Source organism: Ambystoma mexicanum, chromosome 1q (genome assembly GCF_040938575.1).
Source record: "Ambystoma mexicanum isolate Mex_15411 chromosome 1q, UKY_AmexF1_1, whole genome shotgun sequence".
NCBI lineage: Eukaryota > Metazoa > Chordata > Amphibia > Caudata > Ambystomatidae > Ambystoma > Ambystoma mexicanum.
The window spans coordinates 355,104,613-355,130,697 of NC_090922.1; the positions used below are offsets into that span (position 1 = coordinate 355,104,613).

The following is a 26,085-nucleotide window of genomic DNA, read 5'->3' on the forward strand; positions in this document are numbered from 1 at the left end:
ATAATGGCCACAATCATTGTAGCGATTCCAAAGGAAGGGAAGGACCCCACTAGGTGCTCTTCCTATAGGCCCATCTCCCTCCTTAATGGAGACGTAAAGAAAGTGGCAAAAGTCCTAGGAGCGAGACTGGAAGGGGGTCTGCCACTCCTAATACATGGAGACCTGCTGGGATTCATTAGGGGAGAACAAGGATCTGATAACATCAGGAAGACAATCTGATCCACTGGGCATGAGGGAAGGGGCCGGACGCATGCCTGGTTGCGTTGTACTCAGGGAAGCCCCTCGACGGGGTCGAATGGCCCTTCACGATGAAGGTCCTGAGGAGGTTGGGACTGGGAACGAACTTCCTTAGATGGGTGGCAGCACTATATAACAGGCCCTAACGGGGAACTCACAGAGAGCTTCAAGATCACGAGAGGTACTAGGCAGGGATTCCCCCTCTCCCTGCTGCTGTACACCCTTGTTATGGAGTCATTGGCAATTGCGATTTGAATGAATGACCAGATCAAGACCATAGCGGGGTGAGAAATCGAGTGCAAACTCTCGTTATTTGCGGATGATATATTGGCTTACCTTAGGAAAGCGGGATTTGGGTTCCCAGACATCCACCTCTATTGTAAAGCGGCTCAAATAAGGGAACTGCTGGAACATATGAGGGAAGACCTGGGGACTGGACCTACCTGGAAGACCCTGTTGCACACCCTCTGAAGGTCAGGGATTACTTTTGGTCACCGATTAGATCGATACAGGACCGCCTTCGGTCCCAACCCACACGGGGGGCTTTTGGTCAATCTGGCGTGAATCTAAAGACATGCAGGGCTATACAACATGGCCCTCCACAATGTCCTCAGTATGGGAGCCCACATTTGATTTAGGACACCAGGGACTAGCCCGCTCACAGAGGTGGTCGGTTGCAGGCATTGAGAGGGCGGGACAACTGTCTGAGAGTGGAAGCTTTCAGGAATGGGACAAGGCGGGAGGTGCTGGGAGGGGACTCCATTTCAATATTTGAATATCTCCAGATCAAGGGTCCCATGACAGACCCAAATTGTGGGGAGGGGCGGACAGAGATTTAACAGCATTGGAAAGAGTACTAAACCAGTCCACAATAAGAAAGGGCATACTATGTAAGCTGTACAAAGCCATGAATGAGACATCACTGCAGGAGAGACAAACCTTCCAAAGGTACTGGGTCGAGTTGGTGGGGGAGGAGATTCCAGAGGAGGAGTGGACACGAATATATAGCATGGTCTGTTTTCTTCCACGATAGAACAAAACTTTAAAATGCTGATGGGGTGGCACGGGGACCTGGTGTTACTGTCCGAGATGTTTGCGGGAGGTTCTCCTATGTGCCCCAGGGGCTGTGTGAGCCAGGGGACCCTGGCCCACATGCGGTGGCAAGGCCCCGAGGTACAAATGTTTTGGAAAGAGGTGTTGAGCTAGATGCAAGAGATCACAGGGATGCAGTTGGTCCTCGACCCGCTACAGACTCTACTTGGCTCCCACAAAAAAATAGGGATGAATATAGGCTCCTGAACATGTGGGAAGCAATGCTAAGAGCGGGGAGACTGGCCATAGCCCAGTGTTAGAAAAGTGAAACGCTCCCCCTGAGAGAGACTTGGGAGGGAAAAGTACAAACCATGATGACAGTGGAGAGGCTGACAGCGGTGGTGAATGATAGGTTGGAGGAGTTTCAGCGTGAATGGAGCGCTCTGCTGCTCAAATGGGGACTGGATGAGGGTAACATGGTGGATTGACCAGGCAGCGATTGGAACAGAGCACGGGGGAGAGGGGATGGGACCTGGAAGGGGAGTCAACGATGGTAATAAACAGACACAATGCAAACTTTAGCCTCAGAGACATTGATAAAGGGGTCCTACACCTCCAACCAAGTGTTGACTTAGTAGAGGGGTCATGAGTGGTGGGATGGGGGACTGTGAAGGGGGTTGGGGGCAGGTTGGGCTTGGGAAGTCAGGAGACTTAGACTGTTAACACAAATGTGCAATTGTATTTCCAGTTATATTGAATATGTCTTTATAAATGCTAATAAAATCAAAGTTTAAAAAAATACCATCAAATGGGTCACCTGGGAGCAAGTTCATTCACATTTGGTAAATAAATAATTAAATAGCATCAATTGGGTTAAATGGGAGCAAGTTCATTCAAATATTGTAAATGCATAATTAAATAGCATCAATTGCGTCACCTGGTAGCAAGTTCATTCACATTTGGTAAATAAAAAATTAAATAGCATCAATCGGGTCACCTGGGATCAGGTTAATTCACATTTGGTACATAGATAGTTAAATAGCATCAGTTCCCAGTTACTCTCTTGGTCACCAGGCCATTCCTAAGGTCAACCTTGTTACTTGAGGGTAAGGGCCTCCGTTCCCATGGTAGTAACCGGAGGCAGCACCTGAACACCTGAGCTAATGGAAGCTGCAGACTACCACCAGACACACAACACCTAGGACAATGACCAAACACATACAGACCGTTTACCTGGGTTGGCTTAAACCCTCACTACACCTCATATGATGCTGCGGGTAGTCCGTCCCCAACGGAGCCTCCCATTCTCCCACAGCAAACGCCTATTTAGTAACATACACTTTTGGTAGAAAACTGGCCCTCGGGCTGTCTTGCCCCCATAGAGAGCCCAGGGCTAAGTAAACGCTGGTTCCCAGAATTTTCAGGCAATTCGCCCTTCTGTCCCACTACGAGCTCCCCTCCTACCACTTTACATGGACTGCTCAGGCAGGGCTCAACCTCACTGAGATGCTGCATGCAATCGGTTTTGACTGGCACTGAAAAATGAGTGGGCAATGCCCATCAAGCCTTCCCCTGAACGTAGCAAACAGTGAGAACAGACCACTGATGGGAGTGACCACACAAAACAAACCCAGGGCCAACCTGGCCGCTGGAGAACACACAGGGTAAAACCTGAGGGGAGAAACCGAACGGGGTCAATGACCTATGTCTCTCTCTTTCTTCCTTTTGAATACCCATTGGCCTTAAACCAGTGCCGTAACCCGGAGGGGGCACTCTATGCTGGGCGCAGGTGAATTACCTCAGTTACACTTTACAGAGGCTATCAGCAAACATGGGGCCGATCTCAGTTGAAACCGGCTGACAGGACTTGCCAAAACACACCGGCACGAAATCCAAGGGGAAGTACAGCAACACGCTGTAATAAATACCAATCATCCCCCTCACACTTTTCCCTTCCTACCTTGCTGCCGCGACCCGGCAGTGGAAAGAAGCCGCTAGGCTCCATCCCTCACAACTGCGCTGGTACTGGGGCAGCACCAGCCTGCTTATCTCCCTCAGTTATTCACCCAGCAGCCCCCCTCAACCCTAGGTAGGGGAGAGGGAAAGGCCGGCCTGGATACTGGAGGGCCTCAGGGGACGTCCCTCCACCACTGAGCGCCTGGCTGGCCTTGTCGATTCCCAGAAGACTCTCCCTGCGCACCCTCCCGCTGCTTGTTGTGTTCCCATGGGGGATCTTCCACCACATACCTCTGTACTGGAGCTCCAGTCTGCGCTGAGGTAGATTCACCTCACAGAGAATCCCCTCTCTCCCTGCAGGTGGAACATACCATCTCCACCACCGCGTCCCTCGCGCTATGAGTCCACATACAACGAGAATTTTGCCTGCCAAAAATAAACATGAACACACAGCCCCTGGCCGCACAGAAACCCTGAATAAATGCAGCTTTACGTACGCATTACTCGAAAATGAACCCCCTTGTGTGAGCAGAGCTTTTATGATATCGAGGAGCAAGATGGGTCCTTCCCCTGTGCACGGGTATCCCAACCTGTTTGCCCCAAACATCTCGATAGTCTGCAGGAAGGGAGGCAAACTACGTCCCTTTGGAAAGTGCTGCAAAATTTCGAATATGTACAAAAGCAAAACTTGGAAATATTGTCCAGTCAGGTTTCACATGGTCTGCTATTCCTACTTTTTTAGTTCAAGGCATTCTGTATTCGCACGCGGGGAAGGGCTCTTAGCCAATCAGGTGGCTGGAACTTTGGGCGAGAATACACCTTCTCTGCCGCTGTTCCAGCCACACAAGACCCTTCCGCACTTAGCGCTATCTATTTTTTTATGTGGGGAGACAACAGGGAGCCTCACCACCCCCTCAAAAACAACCAAACACCTTCCCCACCGCCTCCCTCCCTCCCCACTTACCTGCCTGACCGGAGCATTGAGAATCACATGGAGAAAAAAAAGAACCATTCACACCCCGGATAAACCCTGGTATGCAAATGGCTTTCACCCCCACTGTGGGGGGAAGACATGGCCTTCAACAGCCCCCAGCCCTCTCCGAGCCATTAAAGGCTATGTCCGCCACCTACAGCGGGGGTGAAAGCCATATTCTTGTAATTTGACATTATTTTATTTTCCCAATATAAGTGCACTACCACAAGTACTACAAGTTTGACACTACATAAATGTGCTGTTCTACAAAGAAATGTTAACCAACATTGTGGAAACTGACTGGATGGTTTTATAAAGCATAATAAAAGGGGGCTTTAATTTGTATCTGAGTCTATTTTGTTTGCTTACTTGGAGTAAGTCAGAGATTGGGCAACTAAGAAGGGCTGTGTGGGATTTTGGTTTTGAGAAATAAAAGTGCTTGCCACACTGCTAACAACCAAACATCCACTGATGTCTGTTACAGTCCTCTGTCAATTCCTGCCAGGGAATGGAAAACCTGGCTCTTACATGATAGCCCAGAGCCTTCCAGTCAGTCACTCAGCACCCTACACTTTGATTTTCTTCTGGTATGAACCTGAAAATCCACAACCCCAATGGAGTTGGCTCATTTTCCACCCATTATTAAAAGAAAAGACAATTGTGTTATTAAAATGACTATCCATTTTTTCTTTAGCCTGTTTGCTGAATGGCTCCCAATTCTAGACCCTGTAATTATAGCTATTAGCACCCAGGAATGGGTGTGCAACCAATCAGGTTGCTCAGAGCGCTGGCTGTATCTACTGATGCAAGCCAACTTTTTGAGCAACCTGATGGCTGCTGCCCCGTCCGCCATCTTCACTCCACCCTCCCTTCCCTTACTTTTTGTATTTTAAACCTTCTCCCCTACGCTCCACTCCACTTACCTGCTTAGCACGGCACATGCCACTGCTGCTGCTGCTTCCTCCCGGTGTCCTCTGTGGCCACCATGGAAATGGAAGAGGGGATCCATACGGAGACCCGTCTTTCAGATGCATGGCCATGTTTAGTGAGTATTTATTTTTTAAAGTATTTCATTCAAACAAAATACTTTGCTTTCAGCATCCTGGGTTACCTGATAGGCAACCTGGTGTGCTAATAGTGTTACTACCCTCTCTGGCATACCATGATCTGGTATCAGCCAGGGGACTCTCGTTAAATGCCCTCGCTATGCTCGGGCCTTTAACTCGGGCTGTGGGCCTAAGCCACTCGAACCGGCCCACCGGATCGGGTAGGAACGCTTAATTATTACCCAATGTATTGGTACTCAGTTTATCGACCTTGGAAGTATGATGGGGTGAGTCTGCAGGCCAGGATTGGAACTTGCTAAAGGCAGGCTTCCCCCTGTCAAAGGAAAGTGCTTAACCAGTGAACTATCAACCCAGAAATCTGTGCTTATTGCATTAATGTGATTTTCCTCTTTACTCGAATTGTGTTAAATGTGTAAGCGTCTAAAATTCTAATTGTTCTTAATTCTTCATTTTATGTTAGGTTAAGAGGAAATGCACTCACATCAGAAGAAACAGAGGTGTTTGCCAGCCTGGATGCTCGACTGCTATTCTGAAGAAGCTACTGAAGTTCTGCTCATCAAAATTGACATTTTTTACTGCACCAGTGGCATGCTAAACTGTGTGTGTAGAAAATAACATTCAATAACCTTCAAAGAAAAAATAATATATATTTGCTTTTAAGACGTATAGTGTGATGATATGTTGACAACCAATTTGTCTACAAAAAACTGTATTAAACCAGAATGTCCCTATCCTTGATTTTAGCCTCATTAGAAATGGTAATAGAAACATATTTTATTATGTAACTTTTACTGCACGTATTTTGCTTTTTGGTAGGTCTGTAAATGGCTTGTTACCATTGCATCTTTGCATGGCAGGAGATGTATAGACTTCAGACTTATGACAATAGGTTTAGCCTGCCTGGTCTCGCAGATGATTTCAATAGCTCAGAGACTCTGAAGCATAAGGGTATTTATTTTTAAAATTGTAAAAATCCCTGTTTTTTTTTCTTGTCAGGGCATGGGGAGAGTACTCTAATGCACTTCCCCGCCTCAACCTCCAGTGGGCTCCCATCACTCTACCCAGGTGTCTCTAAACCAAGAGTTTTCCAATTAGTGATTGGTAATGCCTACTATACACGGAGGATGGCTAGAGATGAGTGCCTAAAGACCATACCTTATCTATCTGGCTCCCTCTGGGGTTTTTCTAGGTTTACCCTAACCTAACACTCCCACCGGTCTCTCAATAGGACATGTTTCCTAGTGCCAATGGCAAGCATTCTAGTTCAATTTCTCCCTCCATTGCTTACTCTCTCCCCTCTTCCTGACTGATCTTATTACTCCCCTACTCTACTCTACCATTCCCCTTCTCCAATCTTGTCTCATGCCCTCTGATCATCTTCCTGCTCCCTCTTCTGCTAATGTTCAACACAATCTTCCTCTGCTCTTCTTACCCCTCTACTTTTCTCTCCCAACTCTTCTCGCCGCTCTCCACTCCCCTCTCTAATCTACTCTCCCTCTCTACACTACCCCCTTGCCTCTCTCACACACTGCTTTCACTCTCCTCCACTCACTCTCACTCAATCAACCTTGTATTCTATACATATCTCCTCTCAGTCTACCAAACGCATTCACAGCCCCACTCTCCTAGTCAGGTACCACACTCTGGCATTATCAACACCTCACCAGCAACAAACTCCAGCACAATCTCTGGAACATTCTGCTCCACCATCATTCCTCTGCCTAATCTCTCGGTCCACTTCCAATCCATCTGTCCTCACCCAAACACCCCTCACTCATTCTGGCCCTCACAGGGTTGTTGTACCCCTGCCTGAACGTCGCTTCCTTTCTACCCCCTCCATTGATTACCCTGCTGATCTGATTCTTTGGGCCATTCTGGTTTTACTCGGTCTCTCTGATTCTCAGCTGTTGGGCTGCTATCGCAGATGTGGGCTGAGTCCCCTTTTGTTGTTTGGATGTGCATTTTAACTGGTGTTTCTTTTCTTTAATCTCTCGTGAAGTCGGCAGCTCCATTCTGCCAAACGCAGTGACTTTCAGTTGCTCTATGGCCTTCTAGAACTGGCGGTTCTGCAAAGAAACACAAATAATTCTGTCCAGAAAAAGGGTTTGCAGGCATTTAATGATCTACAGTGGTACCACTTTCAGTATGCAGGGCACATGTAGCGGGGGCAGACACTGGGGCCCTCCCAACTCCTGTGGGTAAGGATTAGCTCTAGTGAAAACACTGGTAGGCCTCCTGCCCCAGGCTGCCCCAGGCTGAGAGGGGCCCCCATTCCTTCTGACTGGGTCTTGACCCTGACAATGCTACACAGTATACACGACATGGTTGCGAATGTTGATATGCTTGTCTATAATTATTTTGAACTTGCAGTGTAACCTCCCCAAATTTCACTACACTAGGCTGTAACCAACCCATTTTGAAAATCGTGTTCCTCAGCCCCACGCTTTTCGCTCCTTCCCCCTCTACATGAGAAGTAACTTTGTGACAACGTAGTGGAGCTAGGATGGGAGAGGGACATTCATCCCCCATCACCCTTTCAGATCCTGATGCACCACCTTGCTGCCTGAAAATTAATAAAATGCTATTGACCAGTGCCCCTTAACGAGCCCTTTGCCCCCTCTAGCACCAAAACCGGCCTCTGCCACGAAGTATTATGATCTCCCAGTCGATTTCCTTTGTGAAGATGTGGATGTTTAGCAGATGTCTGTCAGCTTCTTGTGCAATAGGTCTTGGTAGCCCAATGTTAGGTCATATGTTGTGTTAGGTGGTATTTGTATAGAGTCTGCAGCCATTAGTATGGCCTTGAAGCGCTGTGAAGATGAATGCCTTTCGGAAGACAGTGGTCTGTGTTGAAAGCAATGAAGGAGTGGTAAACTACGTGTGTGCATTTTATAGCCAGGTAGAAGTAGAGAATCACTAGGTCTCTAACAGCAAACCGTATTACAAAGGTGTGAGGTTGGGTGTTGTATCAAATTGTCAAAAGAGTCAAGCTATGTGAAAAGCTGGATCGAATTTTGCATGGGAGTCCGCCGTATTCCATGGGTCGTAACGTTGGGGTCGAGGGTGATGTATGTTTAGGGCAAGGTATAGACAAATAGCTTGTATCTCAAAGGAATGTGTTAAAGTGAATAGCTGGACAGAATTGTATTTTTTTCCCAAGGACTCACCTGTGTTCTGGGGGACGCAGTACACAATGGTCATGTGAAGGACTGAGGCATATTGGTTTTGGTCATGCTGTACGTACCATATAGATGTGAGAAGGAGTGCTGAGATCCATCTGACTCCTCTTATGCGCCTGGAATTTCCGCCTTGTGAGAGTGGGCGGCAGTAAGCTCTCGAATGGGGCATGAGATCTGGGCTAAAAGTGTGGGGGAGCCGAGGGCAATAGCCAGGTTTTGAGTGCCTTCCTGAAGGCAAGGTGGTCCTCTATGCAACGGATGGTTAATGGGAGGGAGTTCTGGATGGTGGGTGCTTGGACTGAGAAGAAGGAACCCCCCATACGGGTTGATTTTGTCACTGGAATGACAAGAAGAAGTGCCAAGCCTTATCTGAGGTTTCTGTAAGGCCTGTAGCATGTGAATGTATGCTACAGCTATTCCAGTCCTTTGTTGTAAAAGGCTTGATGGGTGATACACATCACATTGAAGGAAGATCGCCATCCGATCGGAAGCCGGTGAAGGGCATGAAGGATGGGGGAGATGTCTTCTGTGGGGCCTAGGGCTAGGAGTAGTCTTGCAGCAGTGTTTTGTGATTATTAGAGTGTTCTTAGCTGCGATGCAGAGGCCCCTAGGTATAGGCCATTAACATAGTCTAGACGTGAAAGGCAGCAGAGGATGCGTATCTGTAGGTAACAGCATTTTACCACAAAGCTGATGTGATAGGGTCAAGTCCACGTTCATAATCCATCTTCACATTTTTACTGTGTTGGAGGTGGGAGGGCCTAGTGAGAGCAGTCAAGGTGTGGGTTGAGGGATGAGGGTGGTCTTCCCACATAGCAAGATCTCGATTTTGTCTGGATTGAGTAGGAAGTGGTTGACCATCACCCAGTATTGGATCTGAGTGGCAGGTTGCGAGATCGGGAGAGGTAGACGTGGTGCTGTTTGGGATTTTGAATATGATTTGGGTGTCATCCGCATAATTGTAGCACAACAGGCCATGGGAATAAGTGCAGGAAGCGGGCTCAGGTAGAGGTTAACAAGGAGCAATGAGAGTCAGGTGGCCTGCGCACTCCGTGGGCGACTGGGCAGGGAGCCAAGGAGAACATAAGGCATGTGTACTATTTGGGATCGGTTGGAGATGAAAGAGGATATCCAATTCAGAGCAGAATCCCTGATGTTGAGGGAGTTTAGCCTCTTGGAGAGGATGGCGTGGTCGATGGTGTCAAACGCTGCTGAGAGGTCGAGTAGGATTAGGACGGCACAACCTTCTGGGTCTGAATGTCTTTTAAGATCATCCCAGATAGAGACGAGTCAGGATTCAGTTCCTCATAAAGGTCTGAAACCAGATTGGGAAGAGTGGAGAGTATTGCTTGATTCTGAGAAGAGTCATATTTGAGAGGATGTTGCTCAGTCAGCTAACCGCTCTGTTTTCTTTTTAAAACAAACTTTTTTTTCTATACGAAAAAAAAAAAAAAACCTGTAGCATGAAAAGAAATGCATTTGAAACTTTTTTTTCCGATGCTTTTGTGTCGAAACTTTTGCATGTAAAAACAATTCTTTCGAAACTATGACTGGACAGCCTCTCACATGGTTGCTAAAAGTGCATACAAGCAGACCACCAATGATGGGATAACAGAGTCAAGTTACACATACCCGAGGACTACAGATCAGACTTAGAATCTGTCTCTATATCATTTATCCCAGTGGTAGACCCCCTTTTTGTTGATGCAATCCACATATAGCCATGCAGTGCTTCTTCCTTTGACTGCACCGGCAGCTTGTCTACTGTGCTGTGAGTGGATTACCTATTGGCTGGAAACCAGAGAGTGGGGATCCACCAGACCCCATATGCAGAATAGTGGCAATGTACAAGAGATCAACAGAAAGCCACTGTGACCACAGTCCAATACTTCACTACTCACTGTGACCTCAAGTCTCCCCTGATGGGCGTCTGTGATCCACACATCTTCATGCAGTGACTCCCTCCTTAAGTCATGGCTAAATCGTGGGTCTCAGTGACCCCTAACCCACTTGACATCTGTTGCTCAATACCAGCGCCTCAACCTTTGCAGGCCCAGGGAGAGCCATCTACAGCCACCTACAAGTCTAAGGAACCATGATATGCCTAGTAAAGACTCCTCGGGTCCCCCATATTCGCCAGGCATAGGGCTGCCCTCCCCTCTCAAAGACCAAGCACAGCAAGGACTGAGGGAGGAATAACAAACAGAATTCTTAGACCCACAAATACCAGCAACAGAGTCAATAGTTCTGGAAGGAGAGAAAGCATGATGTCCTTCTGCAGCCACCCACAAGCCTGAGAACCCCTGGCACCTAAGCTCAGCAGAGACTCCAGGAGTTCCCTATACTCACCAGACCTGGGGCTGCACTCAACACCCCCCCACACACCCTCCGAAATCCAAGCCAGCGGAGGCTGAGGGGGACATAAACAACATTCTTAGACCCACAAAGTCCAGCAGCAGGGTCAGTATTTCAGGAACACAAAATACCAGCACAACTAGCCTCTCCAGGGTTTGCTTTCCTTGACATATTAAGTATTGTGATGAGTAAGAGGGGCATGGAGTTAATGGCTGCTGCCACATACTGATCCAGTTGCTAACAGCCTGACTGCTGACCACATTTGATCAGTCGGAGTGTTGCCAGTGTGTCAGCCACCAAGAAGTGCATTAGCACCACTCGCATTCTGGCATAACAATCAGGGTGCCCATGTAGTGTTAACATGTTTCCTTTAATGAAAAAACATTTTTGCTTGGGCCTGTAACTATGGGTCCCGGGACATTACCCTGCCTAGGGCCTGTTGCTTAATTGATCAAGCTCAATTTTGAGTAGTGCATAGTTATTCAGTTATTTCCTCAGTGCAGTTATTCAATTGTTTCCTCTAATTGATAATGCTCAATTTTGAGCAGTGCATAGTTATTCAGTTATTTCCTCAGTGCACAGTTATTCAATTGTTTCCTCAATTGTTTCCTCTACACGTTTTTCACCACCGTTATTATAATGGCTCATCAGGAAGAGAAAATAAAATGCTGCTCTGATTACAAAAACTCCAATATTTCATAGATCCTCATTTCGAGATTAGAGTCGAGGTGTACTCCTAGTGTTTTGACTTTGTGGGAAATAGTGGTGGGTGTGCCGTCAATCACTATGGAGGTGTAGTCTGGGTGGAGTTTACTGAGTCTGGTAGGGGACCCAACTATTAGAATCTCAATTTTTTTCTCCATTAAAACAGAGGCTGTTATTGGCCATCCAGATTTGAATGTGGGAGTATATTGTGTTGATGATGGTCATGTCCTGTTCCAAGTTACCTGTGATGGGAATAAGTATCTGAGTATCATCAGCAAAGTTTGTGTAAATAACTCCTATAGCATCTAGTGCTGCAAAGAGTAATTTAGTCTAGGCGTTGTATAGATTAGGAGAGAGACAGGATCCTTGTGGTACTCCTAATGGTACAGGGATGGGGTCCGCTGCAACTTCCCCTAGGGTGACTCTTGAGGTGGGATCGGAAAGGAAGGATTTTATCCAGGCGGTGGCCTTCTGGGAGAAGTGGAATTTTGTGGATAGGGTTTGGCATAGTTTGCCGTGGTCGACCAAATCAAACACAGCTGAAAGGTCTAAGAGTAATAAGATACACAGTTTGCTAGAGTCCCTGATAGCGTCCATCTGGTTTTTTAGGTCCAAGAGGGCGGTCTCCATACTGTGATTGGGGCGGAAGCCTGATTGTCTTTCCCCTAGTAGGGGATTGTGTTCAACATGGGATTGTACTTGGGTATAGGCTATTTTGTTGATGATTTTGAGGAGGAAAGGCACAGTTGTTATTGGCCTGTAGTTAGTGGGAATTGTTGGGTCTAACAAAGGCTTTTTTAAGTAGTGGTGTGACCCAAGCTACTTTGATGAATTCTGGTATTTCACTGGAGTTAGGGACTCATTCACAAAGCTAGTGATGGTGGGTGCTAGAATGGTGGCAAAGTCTTGAACTACTTGTGCTGGAGTGCTGTCGCCTTTGCAATTAGAAGGCTTGAGTGATGCTATTGTTTTAAGGACCTGAGCACTGGTGACTTGTGTAAAGTGGAATTCAGATGTGTCCGTTCTAGTGGTAGTCATTGGAGGGTGGGTGGGGGGGCATGGTGGTGGGATCTAGTCATTTTATTTTCAAGACTATTTTATTTTGGAGTGTGGTCACTTTGGAGGATAGAGCGTCCTGAATGGTGGTGCACCAGGCTTTGCTAGGGATTACAGGGCTGGTGGGATGGATGGGTGATTCTAATTCTCTAGTAATAGTAAATAGTTCTTTGGTGTTAGAGGCTGCAGCAGCTATATGGTCATTGATAGATTCTGCTTTGTGAGAGAGTACACTGAGTTTGTAGGTTTTAGAAAGATGTTGTAATTTGGTTTGAAGTTCTAGGGAGTTATTTTTCCTGGTTAGCTGTTCTAGCGCTCTTTTTTCTCTTCTCAGTTCTATGAGTTCATTATTGAACCAGGTGGCACTGCGTTTAGCTTTGGGCACTTTAGTTTTGAGGGGGGCTACTTCATCAACTGCTGATTTCAGGCATTGGTGGTAATGCTTTGCAATACTCTCTTTGCTGGTACTGTCCAGTGGTTTGGAATTGAGTAGGTTGTTGAGAACAGGGTTTAAATTGTCGGGGTAAGATTATGCACATTTCTAACCTGAATATGTAGTGGATTGCAAGCTTTAGGTGAGTGGTCAGTGTCTAGCTTTATTTTGAATTTAATTAGGCAGTGGTCGTACCATTGCAAATTAAGGACATCTATTATGGTTACTGCATCTCCTGTAACGCATTTTGGTAGGCTGCAGCTTTGGTGTCCGCGGGGTCATCATAGCCTAAGTTGAGGTCCCCTAGGAGGATGTATTTAGTTTTAGGTTTAAGTAGAGGTGTGATTAGTAGAGGTAGGTCTATATCTGGCTTACTTGGTGTGCTTGGTGTTCTGCACACTATTAGGAAGTTGATGGGTTCTTGATGGTTGACGGCTAGTTTGAGAGAGTTTTGTATCCATTAAGTACTTCCGTTTTACATTCCCTAAAAAGTAATGTGGTTTTGTGGATGATGGTCACTCCTCCGCCTAAGGCATCGGAGCGGTCTGCTCTGAGGAGGGTGTAGTCGGTAGGGACGGCTAGTGTGATCTGTGGACCTGAGGCAGGGTGCAGCCAGGTTTCGGTTAGCACTAGGAAGTTAAGTTTAAACTCTAGTATGCAGTCGTGTGTCTCGATTGCATGTGCTCCAAGGGATCTGACATTTAGTAGAGCTCCTAGGAGGGGTTGTCTGGTGTTGGGAGAGATAGGAGGTTGGATCGGATGGGCCTGGCTGCTGGTTTCTTTGGTGTTAGGAGGGTTGATAGTTTTTTTTAGGGGTGGTTGTCTGCTGGTGGCTGGTGTCAAAGTTATCCTGAGTCTCAAGGATATTGGGTATCATAATGCTTTTGAGACAGCTGGGGGGGGAGTGATGGTTGTTGAGGGGGAGGTGCTGGAGATGGGTGCGTCCTGAGAGTCTGGAATTTCTTTCAGAGACAGTGGTGGATTTTGTTTGGGTAGTAGTATATATAGTTATTGATGAGAGACGTGTGCGGCTGGGGTGCTGCCTAGTATTGGGTGAGTTTTGGCATGGGGTTTATGAGTGATCAGGAATGCTGGTTGGTTGGGGAGGAAGGGCATGGGGTGAGGCAGGGGGTGGTGTGTGGGGCAGTAGAGCCCTGCCAGTCCTGTTTTATGACGTATGAATGCGCCTTTAGAACAGGCTTTGTTATCGATGGGGGTGTCGGTTTGGAGACTAAGATTGGTGGTGGCCGATTTAATGGTGGTGGTGCAGTTGGGCATGATTTGCTGAAGCGTGGTTCTATGTAGGAGAAAGATGAGAGAGCTGAGGATGGCGAGGATGGTGTAGCTCAGGGAGGGGGCTCTCGTTGGAGTGTGGTCAGAGCTGTTATGCAGTACTTTGACGATCTGGGGGCGGTGATTGCCAGCGTGCGGTGAGGCATGGGTTTGCATTAGGGCAGGCGTAAGGGAGGGGTACAGGTGGTGTTAGGATGATCTGACTACTTCTTGGGAGAGATGGTGGCAATGGTTTGGTGCATGCGTGTGGCTAGGCTAAGTTTAAGCATTGGGCTGTTGTGCATTGCAAGTAGTGGGCAAAGTAGGCGTGAGAGCTAGACTGGGGGTCATGCAGTGAGCAGAGGCGTGCATGTGATTACTGCAAATTATAAGCAGTAGGCAATAGGGTGATGGAAATGCGCTAATCCTATGCATTAATAAGTGGGCTATGCAGTGGACGGTATACAATGCATTTGGGACGAATATGCCATAGGCAGTAGCTAGGCTACTTCAATAATAAGCAGCAGGCAGTGACAAGGCTATTTCAATATTAGGCAACAATGGATGCAACATTCTTAAAATGGCTGCCATTTGTGTTCACGTGTGAGGTCATTGCGCCAGTGTCCGTTATGAGTTTCATACTCACACGAGTGTCGGCCACATTGAAGTGCTAGTGGGTGAGCTGACTAGATATTAAACAAACAGTTGTATGTTGGATGGGTCATTTAAAACCCTCTAAAGTACAATTTTGAGAAGGAAGCAAAATATCAATATTCTTATTGTTCATTTTGCGGGGGAAGAGAGGTGTGTATTCAGTAATGTTTTGTTAATTTAGAGTTCATTTAGAGTATTTAAGTTTTCTATATTTCTTGGTTGTTACTTATTCATTAATCATTTCAAATGATTGAATTTTGAATAACCATCAAAAAGCGCATATTAAAGAAAATTGTTCACTACTGCGGTCTGCCTTTTCTTACTGTTCCATTGTTCTTAATTACCATGGCCGTTCTTCCAACTTGTTTGCCCTCCCGCTGTATGCACTTCCCTGTCCCTTTGCATTAGCAGTTTCCACATCTATACAGGATGCCCTGTGCAAGTCCAGACAGAATCCTGACAGCTAGATAATACAAATTGACAGATTAAGGGCTGCTTTGACAATGCATTAGTGTTTGTATAAAGGCTCTATACATTACTATGTTTCAAACCTAAAGAAATAAACCTTGTTCATTCAAAAGGCACATAGTGCACTTTTCTTTCATTCTCAGCAAAAGGATGATTCAACCCTTTTCTTTAGGCTATTCAAAATTAACAATATAAAGACTGTATGGGGGGTATATGTACTTCTGCCCACTATTTGGTAGGGTAAAGGCACAGAACACCCCAGCCAGGGCTCTCAATTTGGTAGCAATGGACGAGCAGCCAGGTTTAAGCTTTCAGGAGGTGATGCATGCAGGTTCTTAAGTACAGTGAGCACCCACAAAGGAATGTCCATGCACTATGTTAGGTGATAACAAAGATTCTTTATATAAAATAAGATTCAGGAATATATAAACATTTAACTAATAACACTTAGTACTTGGAAATACTTATTCAAAGAATGGCAAATATATACACTCTATGTGGTACCACACAATACTTAAATTAAGTAATAGATGCATTACCTGCAGACAGTTTTAAATATGCATGTGAATTCTTAAGTGAGGTGTATCAGCTTACAATAGGGAATAAAGGCAGGTTAGTTGTGAACAGTGGCAGAATACTTTCTATAGAAATCTGTGTGAAGATCCTCCCCCCCCACCTGTGCAACCTGTAATGGACAAGGTAGAGAGTGACGTATCTTGCCTTTTACAGCCCAGTACAATAATGTTCAATAACCTCCTGCTTTCTTTAAAAGGTTCTACTACCCCATAGTACCTGAGAGGCCACAGGAGAACAGGTTTCAAGACAAATCTGGGACTCCTCGACAACTCCTGAGGCTAGAAGAGGCTCTTCCTTGTCACAGTACCTTTGGTGCCTTTGCAGGCAAAGTGGCAGAGTTTCACGGTTTCACTTAACGATTCCCTCCAAAGATGGACCCCCTTGGAGCCACTGGAATGCTGGGTCCACGAGAAATATGGAACCAAATTATTTCTGAAGTGCAGCAGTTTGACTCTTAGTGGTGCTCTCCTTTGGTCGATGATTCCTCTGACTGTAAAAGTCCTGTGAAGATGGAACTTGCTGTGGGCTCCTTAAAGGCTTGGCAGATGAGAGTAAGAACCCTGGGACCCTTCAATGACTAAAGGGCAGCAATGGATGCATATGTCGGCATATCATGGTTTTCCACCTTTCAGTTCTTCGGTGCTGCAGTCGCATCACAGACCTCTGTAGAGCTTCTGGAAAAGTGGACTCGACCACTGGAGTGTACCAGGAGACTTCACCAAGTCTGGACCCTGGGGATGTCTTTGTTAGGTTCTGGTGTTGGGAAACCCACCGACAGACGTTCCTCTGCACTCAGCGACTCTGGATTCTCTCCGGTGGGAAAAAGTGATCAGTGATGATGGCAGGGATGTCCCTTGAAATGTTCTTAGGCAGTTTTGGACTTTCAAAGCTCCGGGTGTCCAGCACCACTGTGCTATGGTACCCCTTGTCTGGGCAGTAGACAGCAACAGCTTCCAGCGGTCATGAAACACACCTCTTTACCGTGGCTGACACCAATGCACTTCTTCAACTCGAGATGTCTGGGCACTCCTATTCAGGACTCACAAAGACCCCTTCTCTGGACAGCAGACACGCAGAACTGGCTTCCAGGGTACTTCTGATGAAGAGCAGCAGTTTGCACGATGGTCCCTCATAGCTCAGGGAGAGGTCTCCTTTGCAGATCCTCACTGGACCAGTCCTTGGAAGAACACAGCAGCATTTGGATTACCCCACGAAAATGCAGCAGCAGACTTCTCCTCCAGCCAGGCTTCAAAGAACAGCTTCTTCTTGCTTCAGCTTCAACTTCAGCTTCTGAACACATTGGTGAGTGAGAGGTCCCCTGTTATACACACTGGTTCCCATTCACTCAGGCTGAGTCAGGCTCAGCCAGCCAATCATGCAGAAGGGCAATCATGCAGGCAGGAGGCCAATGAGGCTCACTGGCATTCAGGCCATTCACTCCACCCAGACACCCATAAAAAAGAATGTGGATGGGGTAAGCACCCAGCCTTTCAGCACACTACACTGCGTTCATGTCAGTTTCAATCAGGGCTGTCTCAGTCATTTGTCACACACAGAAACTAGACACCCATAGCACAGACTGTGGGTTCACTTCAGACTCCATTCACACAGGTCGCACCCTAGGGTGTACCCACAACACACAGCCTCTGGGAAGGCTCCAGTCAGTCTGACAGGAGGCAGTCACAGAGCCATATATGGTATTTCCAACCAACAGCCAGTCAGGGGGAAGGAACATAGGCAGGGCTCCCCAGGACTTTGGGGAAAAAAAGGTAAAAGGCAATAGAAACCAAGAGGCCACAGGGGCAATGTTGCCTTCTATCAATAATCCATTAATTGCCATGGCAGGGCCTGGGGGTCCCAAAAATGGAGGACACTCAAAGTCGCTGCCAAGTTAGCATTTAGCTGCAACCCGCCCATACCCTACTCTGTTGGCAACACACTTTATTATTTTTATTATAATCGGTTATTTTTAACACGCTTAATACCCAAAGGTTTCTAAACACGGCCCCGGGGATTCGAACCTATGTTGCTCCACGACATCTTGCTTCCAAGACAAGCACGTTGCCCCTGAGCTATTCTCCTGTGATGTGTGCACAAAAACACACATAAGGGTTACAAGGGTGTACCCCCACCCATGGGTGCCATAAGGGTTTCCCATGGGGGTTGTTCAACAAACGGAAATTATAAAGAGCTGCACTGCCAGAGTTACAGGCTGGACCTCAGTGGCAGAAAACATAGAGAAAACACACACAGAGAAGTGGTAGGACAAGGCCCTGTCCCTCCAGAAGGTATTTCCCGCATCACATACAAACGAACATGTTATTTGTAATTTGAACTGCAAATGCACCATACAGGAATATATGATATAATGTGCATGTTCTGTTTACAGTGCGTTAGAATTTGAAATAGCGCCAACATTTGATCAATTGTCTCAAAATACGAAATGATACAATTGTTCAAATAGTTCCCAACAATACACTATATCCTGGCACATTCCCTGCATCCCCCAAATGTGCCTCTCTCTTACTTACACTGTAAATACTCTGGTAGAACCCTGATAATACTCCTCTCTGTTTCCTTGCGTCTGTGTCGCCCATTCCTGCTTTATGTTCCTCTACCTGAGGCGTCAACTAGTCTGATTTCCCCAACTACTGTCTGTATCGCTTTTAGTGTTTCTTATTGGAACACATTGTCTTGATGATTAATACGCATACAATTTATGATTGCCATTCTCTTAGCTGATCCAACACGCAACCTTGGCCTTCTCTCCTAGTCTGCATAGGCACTTAGGTAAATAACTTTCTTTGAGCGAACATACAGTACATTTTAAACCGCATCAAATGTTTCTCCAACCAGACAGAACCGTTCACATGCTATAAAAAGCAATACGATAAAACATGGAATTTGTTTCCATTTCCCTGTTAACAGTTGATCAGAGCTGTCAGTTTTGAGGCATGGCGACAGAAATCTGGTGATGCACTGACCTGGAGCCACTGTATGTTTACTCAGACATGTTTACCCATGTCGGTTCCCTTTCTAAATATTGTTTTATCTGCTTTTTCTTTATATTGAAGTGGATAACTTTAACGGGTTAAGATTTAGCTGAATGTCCCGAATAGTACTTTGCTGCTAAATCTCTGCCCATGTGTCAATCTTGTTACGGCTTATCCTCCTATTGGCTCCTGCCAACAGGAAGGTAAGCAGAGAATTTCCCATAACACATCCTAATTTATGTTATTTGATATCATGCTGCATTACCAAACGTGCTTTGGCAGAAGGCTGTTAAGTTTACAAAGCAGAAATGCCACTCGTGTTCTCAATTCATTAGTGATTTGATGCAATAATTCTGTAATCTGATCAACTCCCTCTCTCTCTTCTTTCCCCATATTACGCTCCCATACATAGGTTTGGGGACGGTTTTAATTTTATAAACTGGTATTAGAGAGGACAAGGAGAATCCTGCATGATGTATAGCAAATCTCTTTAAAGCATCAATCTGCTGCTTCATTTCCTGTTCTATTTTCCCCAGGTGTGTTCCCCACTTAAGTTTGTTATCTAACGTAACTCCAAAATAGTTATAGCCCGTGACACACTCCACTGAGGATCCCTGAAGCGTCCATTGGTATCTTCTGGGGGCCTTACTCTTACCTGGTGTTTGTGGTGCTATTTTGATCTTCAGTTTGTGTACTTCAGCAAATGCCTGAAAGAGATTTGGTAATATCTGGAGCCCCGTGGCCTTCTGATTAATAAGATTCACATTGTCTGCATAGCGTAGCCAAGAGATTCTGGTCTTACCTAATTTGGGTGGAAGGGAATGTTTCTCCTCAAGAAAAATTGACAAGTCTAACTTTTATAAGTTAAACAATAAAGGGGCAAAGATACTGCGTTATTACAGACCCCTGCAGCTACTGATTGAAGATGTTAACGCACTGCTTGCATCCAGTCTGACCCTTAATGTGGTATTACAGTAAAGTGCACTAATGATGCTAAGAAGGCTAACTGATCCAATTTAGCCAACAATTTTTTGCGATTGACTGTATAGAAGGCCACACTGAAATTCATGTAAGCCACATTAATCGGTTGGCTACGTAATTCCAAGGCCCCCTCGATCAATGTAATAAAGGTCATTACATTGCCAATTGTAGAGTATGACTTGCAGAAGCTTGTTTGATTAAAGGGTATGAGTAGTTCCTGGTTTACCCATGTAGTCAGTTCCGCAAGCAACACCCTTGAAAAGATTTTAGCCGGGTCATCCAACATCGCTTGGATACAATAACTTTTAGAGTCATTATGCGGTCACTGTTTGTAGACCGGGACTATGATACTCCTGGTCCAAGTGTCAGGAATACAGCCAGTCTCTCTAATAACAGAGAATAATAAATAAATCACTGTGCACCCGCCACCCCCTTTCAGGGCTTTTCCGCACTCTGGCATTGCAGATGCCATCCAGCACAGGAGCTCTGGAAGCCTTGCTTCTTTTATAAAGTTGAACATATCACAGATATTATGTTTTTGGCACCATCTTTACTTTTACTTTACTTTGTTTCTTATATCGCGTCACAAGCCCAGAGGTCTCAGGGCGCACATCGAAGTAGAACATGCACAAACAAACAACAAGCATGAAGGTGGAAGGCCAACAAAAGGGACGCTAATCTACACCTTTATCAAAAAGGTTTGTTTTCAAAGCTTTTTTAAACTGTGCCAAAGAGGGACTGATCCTTACAACAAGCAAAGGTTTATTCCAGGAAGGAGGAGCCCAAGAATCAAAGCTTGCTCTCCAAATTTCCACAGGTTAAACCGTGGTAAAGCTAAGAGTTGAGCATCGTTAGAATGTAAGACTCTCCTATAAAGAGCCTTCATGAGCCGGTCAGCTAAATATTTAGGCGCACCGCCATTGTCGGTTTGATCCCCGGGTCCGCGCTTAGAAACCTCTGGGTATTAAACGTGTTATAATTAACCTATCATATCATATCATATCATTGAGACATTCATGAGTAGGGGTCAATGTTTTATGGAGAATTATATTCTTCACAGGAAACCAGTGCAAATTCCTAAGGTGATATGATGCTGCTTACGCAGCCTGTGCATAGCTTAGAGCGCCCCATATTGAGTGATTTGCAGCTTATATACATTAAAAGCTGATATGCCCACCAAGAGACTATTGCAATAGTCAAGCTTAGAGTTGACCAATGCTGATGCAATGACAGCTCGATTTGCCTCTTGTAAATATGGGCGAATCCACATAATCGAGGATTTCAAGTAGGCACAAGAAGAGCAGGGTTGAGAGGTATGCCTGTTAAATTTGAGTTGAGAGTCAAAAAACACACCCAAAGCTTTTTCATGCAGTAACACTGGAATGGAACATTCAAAAATAGTGAAGTGACTGAATGCTGCGATAATCACCAGAGAGTTCCATAAGAATCTGCGTGTCGACTGCATAGTTGGTGTGGCGGACTCCTAGCCTGTCAACCAGATCACACAGTGGCCTGGTATAGAGATTGAACAGCGTTGGGGAACGGCACGAGCCCTGTACAACCCCACAAGTCAGAAGGGGAGGGGATGCTTTGAAATCCTCCATTGCGACCCTAGCCACGCAGGGTCCTAAGAAGGACTTAATCCACGATGCGGTGCTAGTTGAGCATTTATCAATACCAATCAGTCTTTTTTATGAACAAAGAGTGTTTCACTAGACTGTCGTGCACACAACAAGTTATTTGTCTCAAGGAACTCCTGCATCTGTGTATAAACAATCCTGTCCAAGATCTTAAGAAGGATCAGAATGTTAGTGATTGGCCTACAGTTACTGGCAACTGCAGGGTCCGGGTTATCCTTTTTTAGGAGTGGAGTAATCCAGGCCTCCTTCAAGGCAGATGGAACACATGATTCATGAAATGATGAATTGATAATCCTTGTAATCCAGGGGATCAGATTAATGGATTCCTTGAAAATACTAGATGGGCATTTGTCGCCGAGGCAAGAAGTTGGTTTCATGCTGCTTGGAGTAATACGGACTTTGATCTCAGAGACTTGAGAAAAGGATAATAATGACAGAACCTCTGCAGGCATTGATCAAGGGAGTTCATAGCTGTAAACCCATTGCTGGCAGGCCTATCTAGGCTCAATTGACGTACTCTTATTAAGCGTTGGTGGCCCAATATTTTCCTGATCAATTCGTCCTGAATTGCTGGGAACCAGGCATCGCTTTTATTAATCTTGGGTTTTTATTAATCTTCCTTCCTGTTCACAAAGGATAGAAAAAGCTCCCTGAAGCTGGACTTAGCCTGTAAGATTCTGGAGTTATAGCTAGCTTGTCTAGCTGCCATGATAACTCGCTTACAAGCTGCCACTGCATCATTGTATTTGAGCCAGGTGTTGGTGCCTGGATTTTACCACCATAGCTGTTGGCTAGCTCGCTTCCGTTTCCTAGCCTCGATAATCTCCAGATTGAACCATGTCTTCTTCTAAGCACTGTTTTTAATGACTTGTCAGCGCAAAGGAGCAATGGAGTGTGCTGCCTCACTTATCACCTGTTGGAAATGTGTAACCAGATTATCAACATCACCGGAAGCCTGCACACTGGTCGAGGTGAGGAATAATAATAGTCGCCCAGGCCTCGGGAGTAACCTTCTTAGGGTTTCTGAACATTTTGGTTCCTCTTGTCAGCACCAATGAGCGAGAAGGGGCACCGGTAATAGTAGATTAAAAGGAATTGTATGATGGTCTGACCAAGGGCAGGGGTCGACCACTAGGGAGGACATCTTATATTGCATTTTTTTAAAGCACTCGCACAGCCCGCGGGCATTCAGGCGCTGTAACAGGAATTTATTTTTTTTTTTGTTGCATAATTGTTTTTTCTTTTGTCTTAGTTGCGGATTTATAACGCACTTAAATACCCAGAGGTTTCTAAGCAGAGACCTGGAGATCGAACCTGTGTTGCTTCATGCCGTCTTGCTTCCAAGGCGAACACGTTGCCTCTTCAGCTATTCTCCCGGGACGGACAACTTGATATTATAGCTTAGAACCCAATCGAGAATATTACCACCTTTATGGGTAGCGGTCCTAACATGCTGGTTAAAACCAAACCCATTAATAACGAACACAGCCTCTTCCCGTGCAGCCTCCATTTATGCCCCACTGCTGCTTCTCAGTGTATTATTTAGGAATTGTTCCCATGCCTCCTTAGATGCTCCTTCTGTCAAATTTGCAATTCTGGGATTCTCATTAAGCACTCTCCAGAAATTATGCAACTCATTATTCTTAAGAGTCTGGATTAGATGTTTCCAGTATTACGGTTTCTGTTCTTTTTTATATGGCTGCAACCAACTATGAGTTTTCTTCTCAGCTCTCTTTTCCTGTCCTTTATACAGCTATAATATGGCCATAAATGCCTCCCATTATTATCTTGCTTACTGCTTAAATATTTTGCTGGGACGATTGCCAGGGTTAGAAATAGTTCGAGAAATTACTTTTTTTTATGAGAAAGTGGTACTCTTCTCGAGCTTGGTTCATGATTGACTCCCTCCTCTCACACCATAACCTGGTATTATTATGTAAACTTAGGGATTCTCTAGCATTAAATAGGCCAACAAATTCACTACATTCTTGCATAAAGCACTCAGGGTCGGATTGGACCCTTGGCCTTTCGACCCATGGCCGGGCCGAAATCGTCCTTGGGGAGTGAGGGCTGGTTTCTGGCCACTCTGGGGCTGGTTTGGAAAAGAAGAAAAAATTGAATAAAAAAAAAGAAAACACCTGCAACATGCAATATGGATCTATACACACAGATATTAATGATACATATGGTTATCCATTCTTGTATGAAATGATTATCACATTAGCGAAATCATAACCATATTTTTCATAGTGTATTTAGGAAAAATGCTATTTGATGCCACTTCCTGTTTTGTCAAGGGGTGAAAGGTTGTGTTTCATCGCTTGCTGTGGTGTCACTTTGGGGTGATATCATCAGAGGTCAATGGTAGTTTGGCGAGGGGTGGGCCTCTTTTTTGAGGCGAGGGTCGGGCCAATTTTTTTGGGGTGTCAGGGCCTATTTCTTGTCCCAGTCTGACCCTGAAAGCACTTATTCACTTCATCTAACTTTTTATGTTACCATCTAATGCAATTAATTCCTTCTATAATTTGCAATCTACCAACTCACTCAAACCAACTGATAAAGGTGCGTAGCAGTATACGATCAGGGGAGAGTTGTCACTCTCATCCGACAGTCAATTTCCAGACTGTAGATTACTGAATACAAACATGCCTGAATAAAACAATAATCTATGGTCATAGCACCCTGCTCAGTCTCCCTTACATCTTCCATTCAGCATAGTAAATTCATGGCCTTTTAAAAAAAGCTGTCCACTTCCTCCTTTTTGTATTACTATGTGCATGTTTTAATTGTGCAGGTGAGACATTTAAGGCTTTTTCCACTTCATCCATGTACACTTAATCCTGCAGGGTTCTGAGTCTCCAAGATTTGTTGTAATTTTACCAACATCCGGTCAGTGTGGTCTAAACCAGGCGTGTCATCGATATTTATAATCATGGCTAGACAATGCCCTGCCAGCCAACTCCCCAAAATAAACCCTGCCAGGATAAATTCAGAATCAACGGTCACACCGCTCAAATCGAATACATTTAGAACACTAATTAACAATCCTCCCGTGGGTCTCCCTTCGGCACCTTGCCTAGCTGGGATCTGTATTAGATTGCTTCCATAACATATGAAATCATTGACTGCCCATGTTTCCTGTAATGAAATCAAAGTATACTTGTTAATATTACTCCAAATACCCCTTCTTTCACATAGTGTCATGATGCCCTCCCCCAGGGATCCAGACCAAGTCCATCAACCTCGGAAGCAGGCATCAAGTTATCCCAAGCAAGCCCAACAACCCCTATTAGGGGCTATTTGGGTGCAGGCCTGGCGTCTATGGCGCCAGGCTCATATGAAGAGTCAGTCCTGGCCCCATAGGCGCCAGGCTCATGGATTAAAACTTACCTGATGCAGACCATGCTGCAAACTTACCTGATGCAGACCATGCTGCAAGAGCTCCAAGCCCATATGAGGCTTGGAAGGGACTACTTTACCTAGGGACTATTTTTTACTCGGGCGGGGTTGGGGAGGAATACTTACCTGGAACTACTTTGGAGACAATTTAAACCACGCCCGAAGAGCAGCACACGCTTCACGTTATTCTGCATCCTGCAGCGCAACGCTCACCGTGCCTGCAAGTCAGCATCCAGTTTTCTGCCACGCCCGCCTCGATCTGGAGCTCCTAGAAAAAGGCGGAGAGAAGGAGAAAAGGTTAGAACAAGAACAATACCTTTATTCCTTACCTGAATTCCGGATCCACCGCGCCTTCGACCTGGAAGAAAGAAGTTATTTTATACGCGTCGCCTCACCTGCTGCTGCGCCACGCTGAACTCACTGGCCTTAGCAGCATCTCCACGATCCACTGTTCTCGCCGCGCTCTGCCACCTAAGGGGGACACAAGAACAGCAAGGTGAGCCAAGGAAACAAACAGAGGAAATATTAGTTACCCCCCATAGACTTACCTGATTTTACCGCCGGGGGTACTATTCATCTTCACGAGTCGGCGCAGCCTCCATCTCATCTTCGCCGAACTCTGACACCTAAGGGGAACAAAAAGACAGCAAGGTGAGCCAAAGGGACAAACAAGGGGAATCCTTTTCATCATAATAGACTTACCTGATTTTACCGGCGGAGGCATTATTCCCCGAGACTTCATAATTTCTCTCTGCACCTAAATAAGGGAGAAAGCAACAGATTACATACTGGCATTATTTTATCGAACTGTGTGAGATAATACAGACCCTTACCTGAATGTTACCGGCTGTCATGAGGAAATCTTCGCGTGGGTCAAGCTGCAGTCTGCCAGGAATCGGACAAGAGTGAAAGTCAGACATTTGAACTCTTACGAACTATATACTTACGGCGCCTTGCCGGAAACCTCAGAGTCATATTGTTCTGGAACTCTCCAATTCCTTCGAACCAGTGAAGCAACTGGTTATCCACGCGCCCCTGCACTCGAAGCAGGATGGAGAGCTCATCTTTCCAAACCATAAGATGAGACTTTAGAGGGGACATTGGAGGTG

General features: G+C 45.7%; 1 protein-coding gene across 2 annotated transcripts in view; it reads left to right on the plus strand.

The window, feature by feature from the left end:
• NOD2 (nucleotide binding oligomerization domain containing 2) overlaps positions 1–5,996 on the plus strand; it is a 561,668-nt gene extending 555,672 nt beyond the window's left edge. For both annotated transcript variants that reach the window (XM_069639465.1, XM_069639468.1), the window contains one exon: positions 5,726–5,996. In XM_069639465.1, the coding sequence (XP_069495566.1) occupies positions 5,726–5,798 (73 nt within the window). In that variant the 3' untranslated portion in view covers positions 5,799–5,996. The remainder of the gene's footprint in view (positions 1–5,725) is intronic.
• The last annotated feature ends 20,089 nt before the right edge of the window (positions 5,997–26,085 follow it).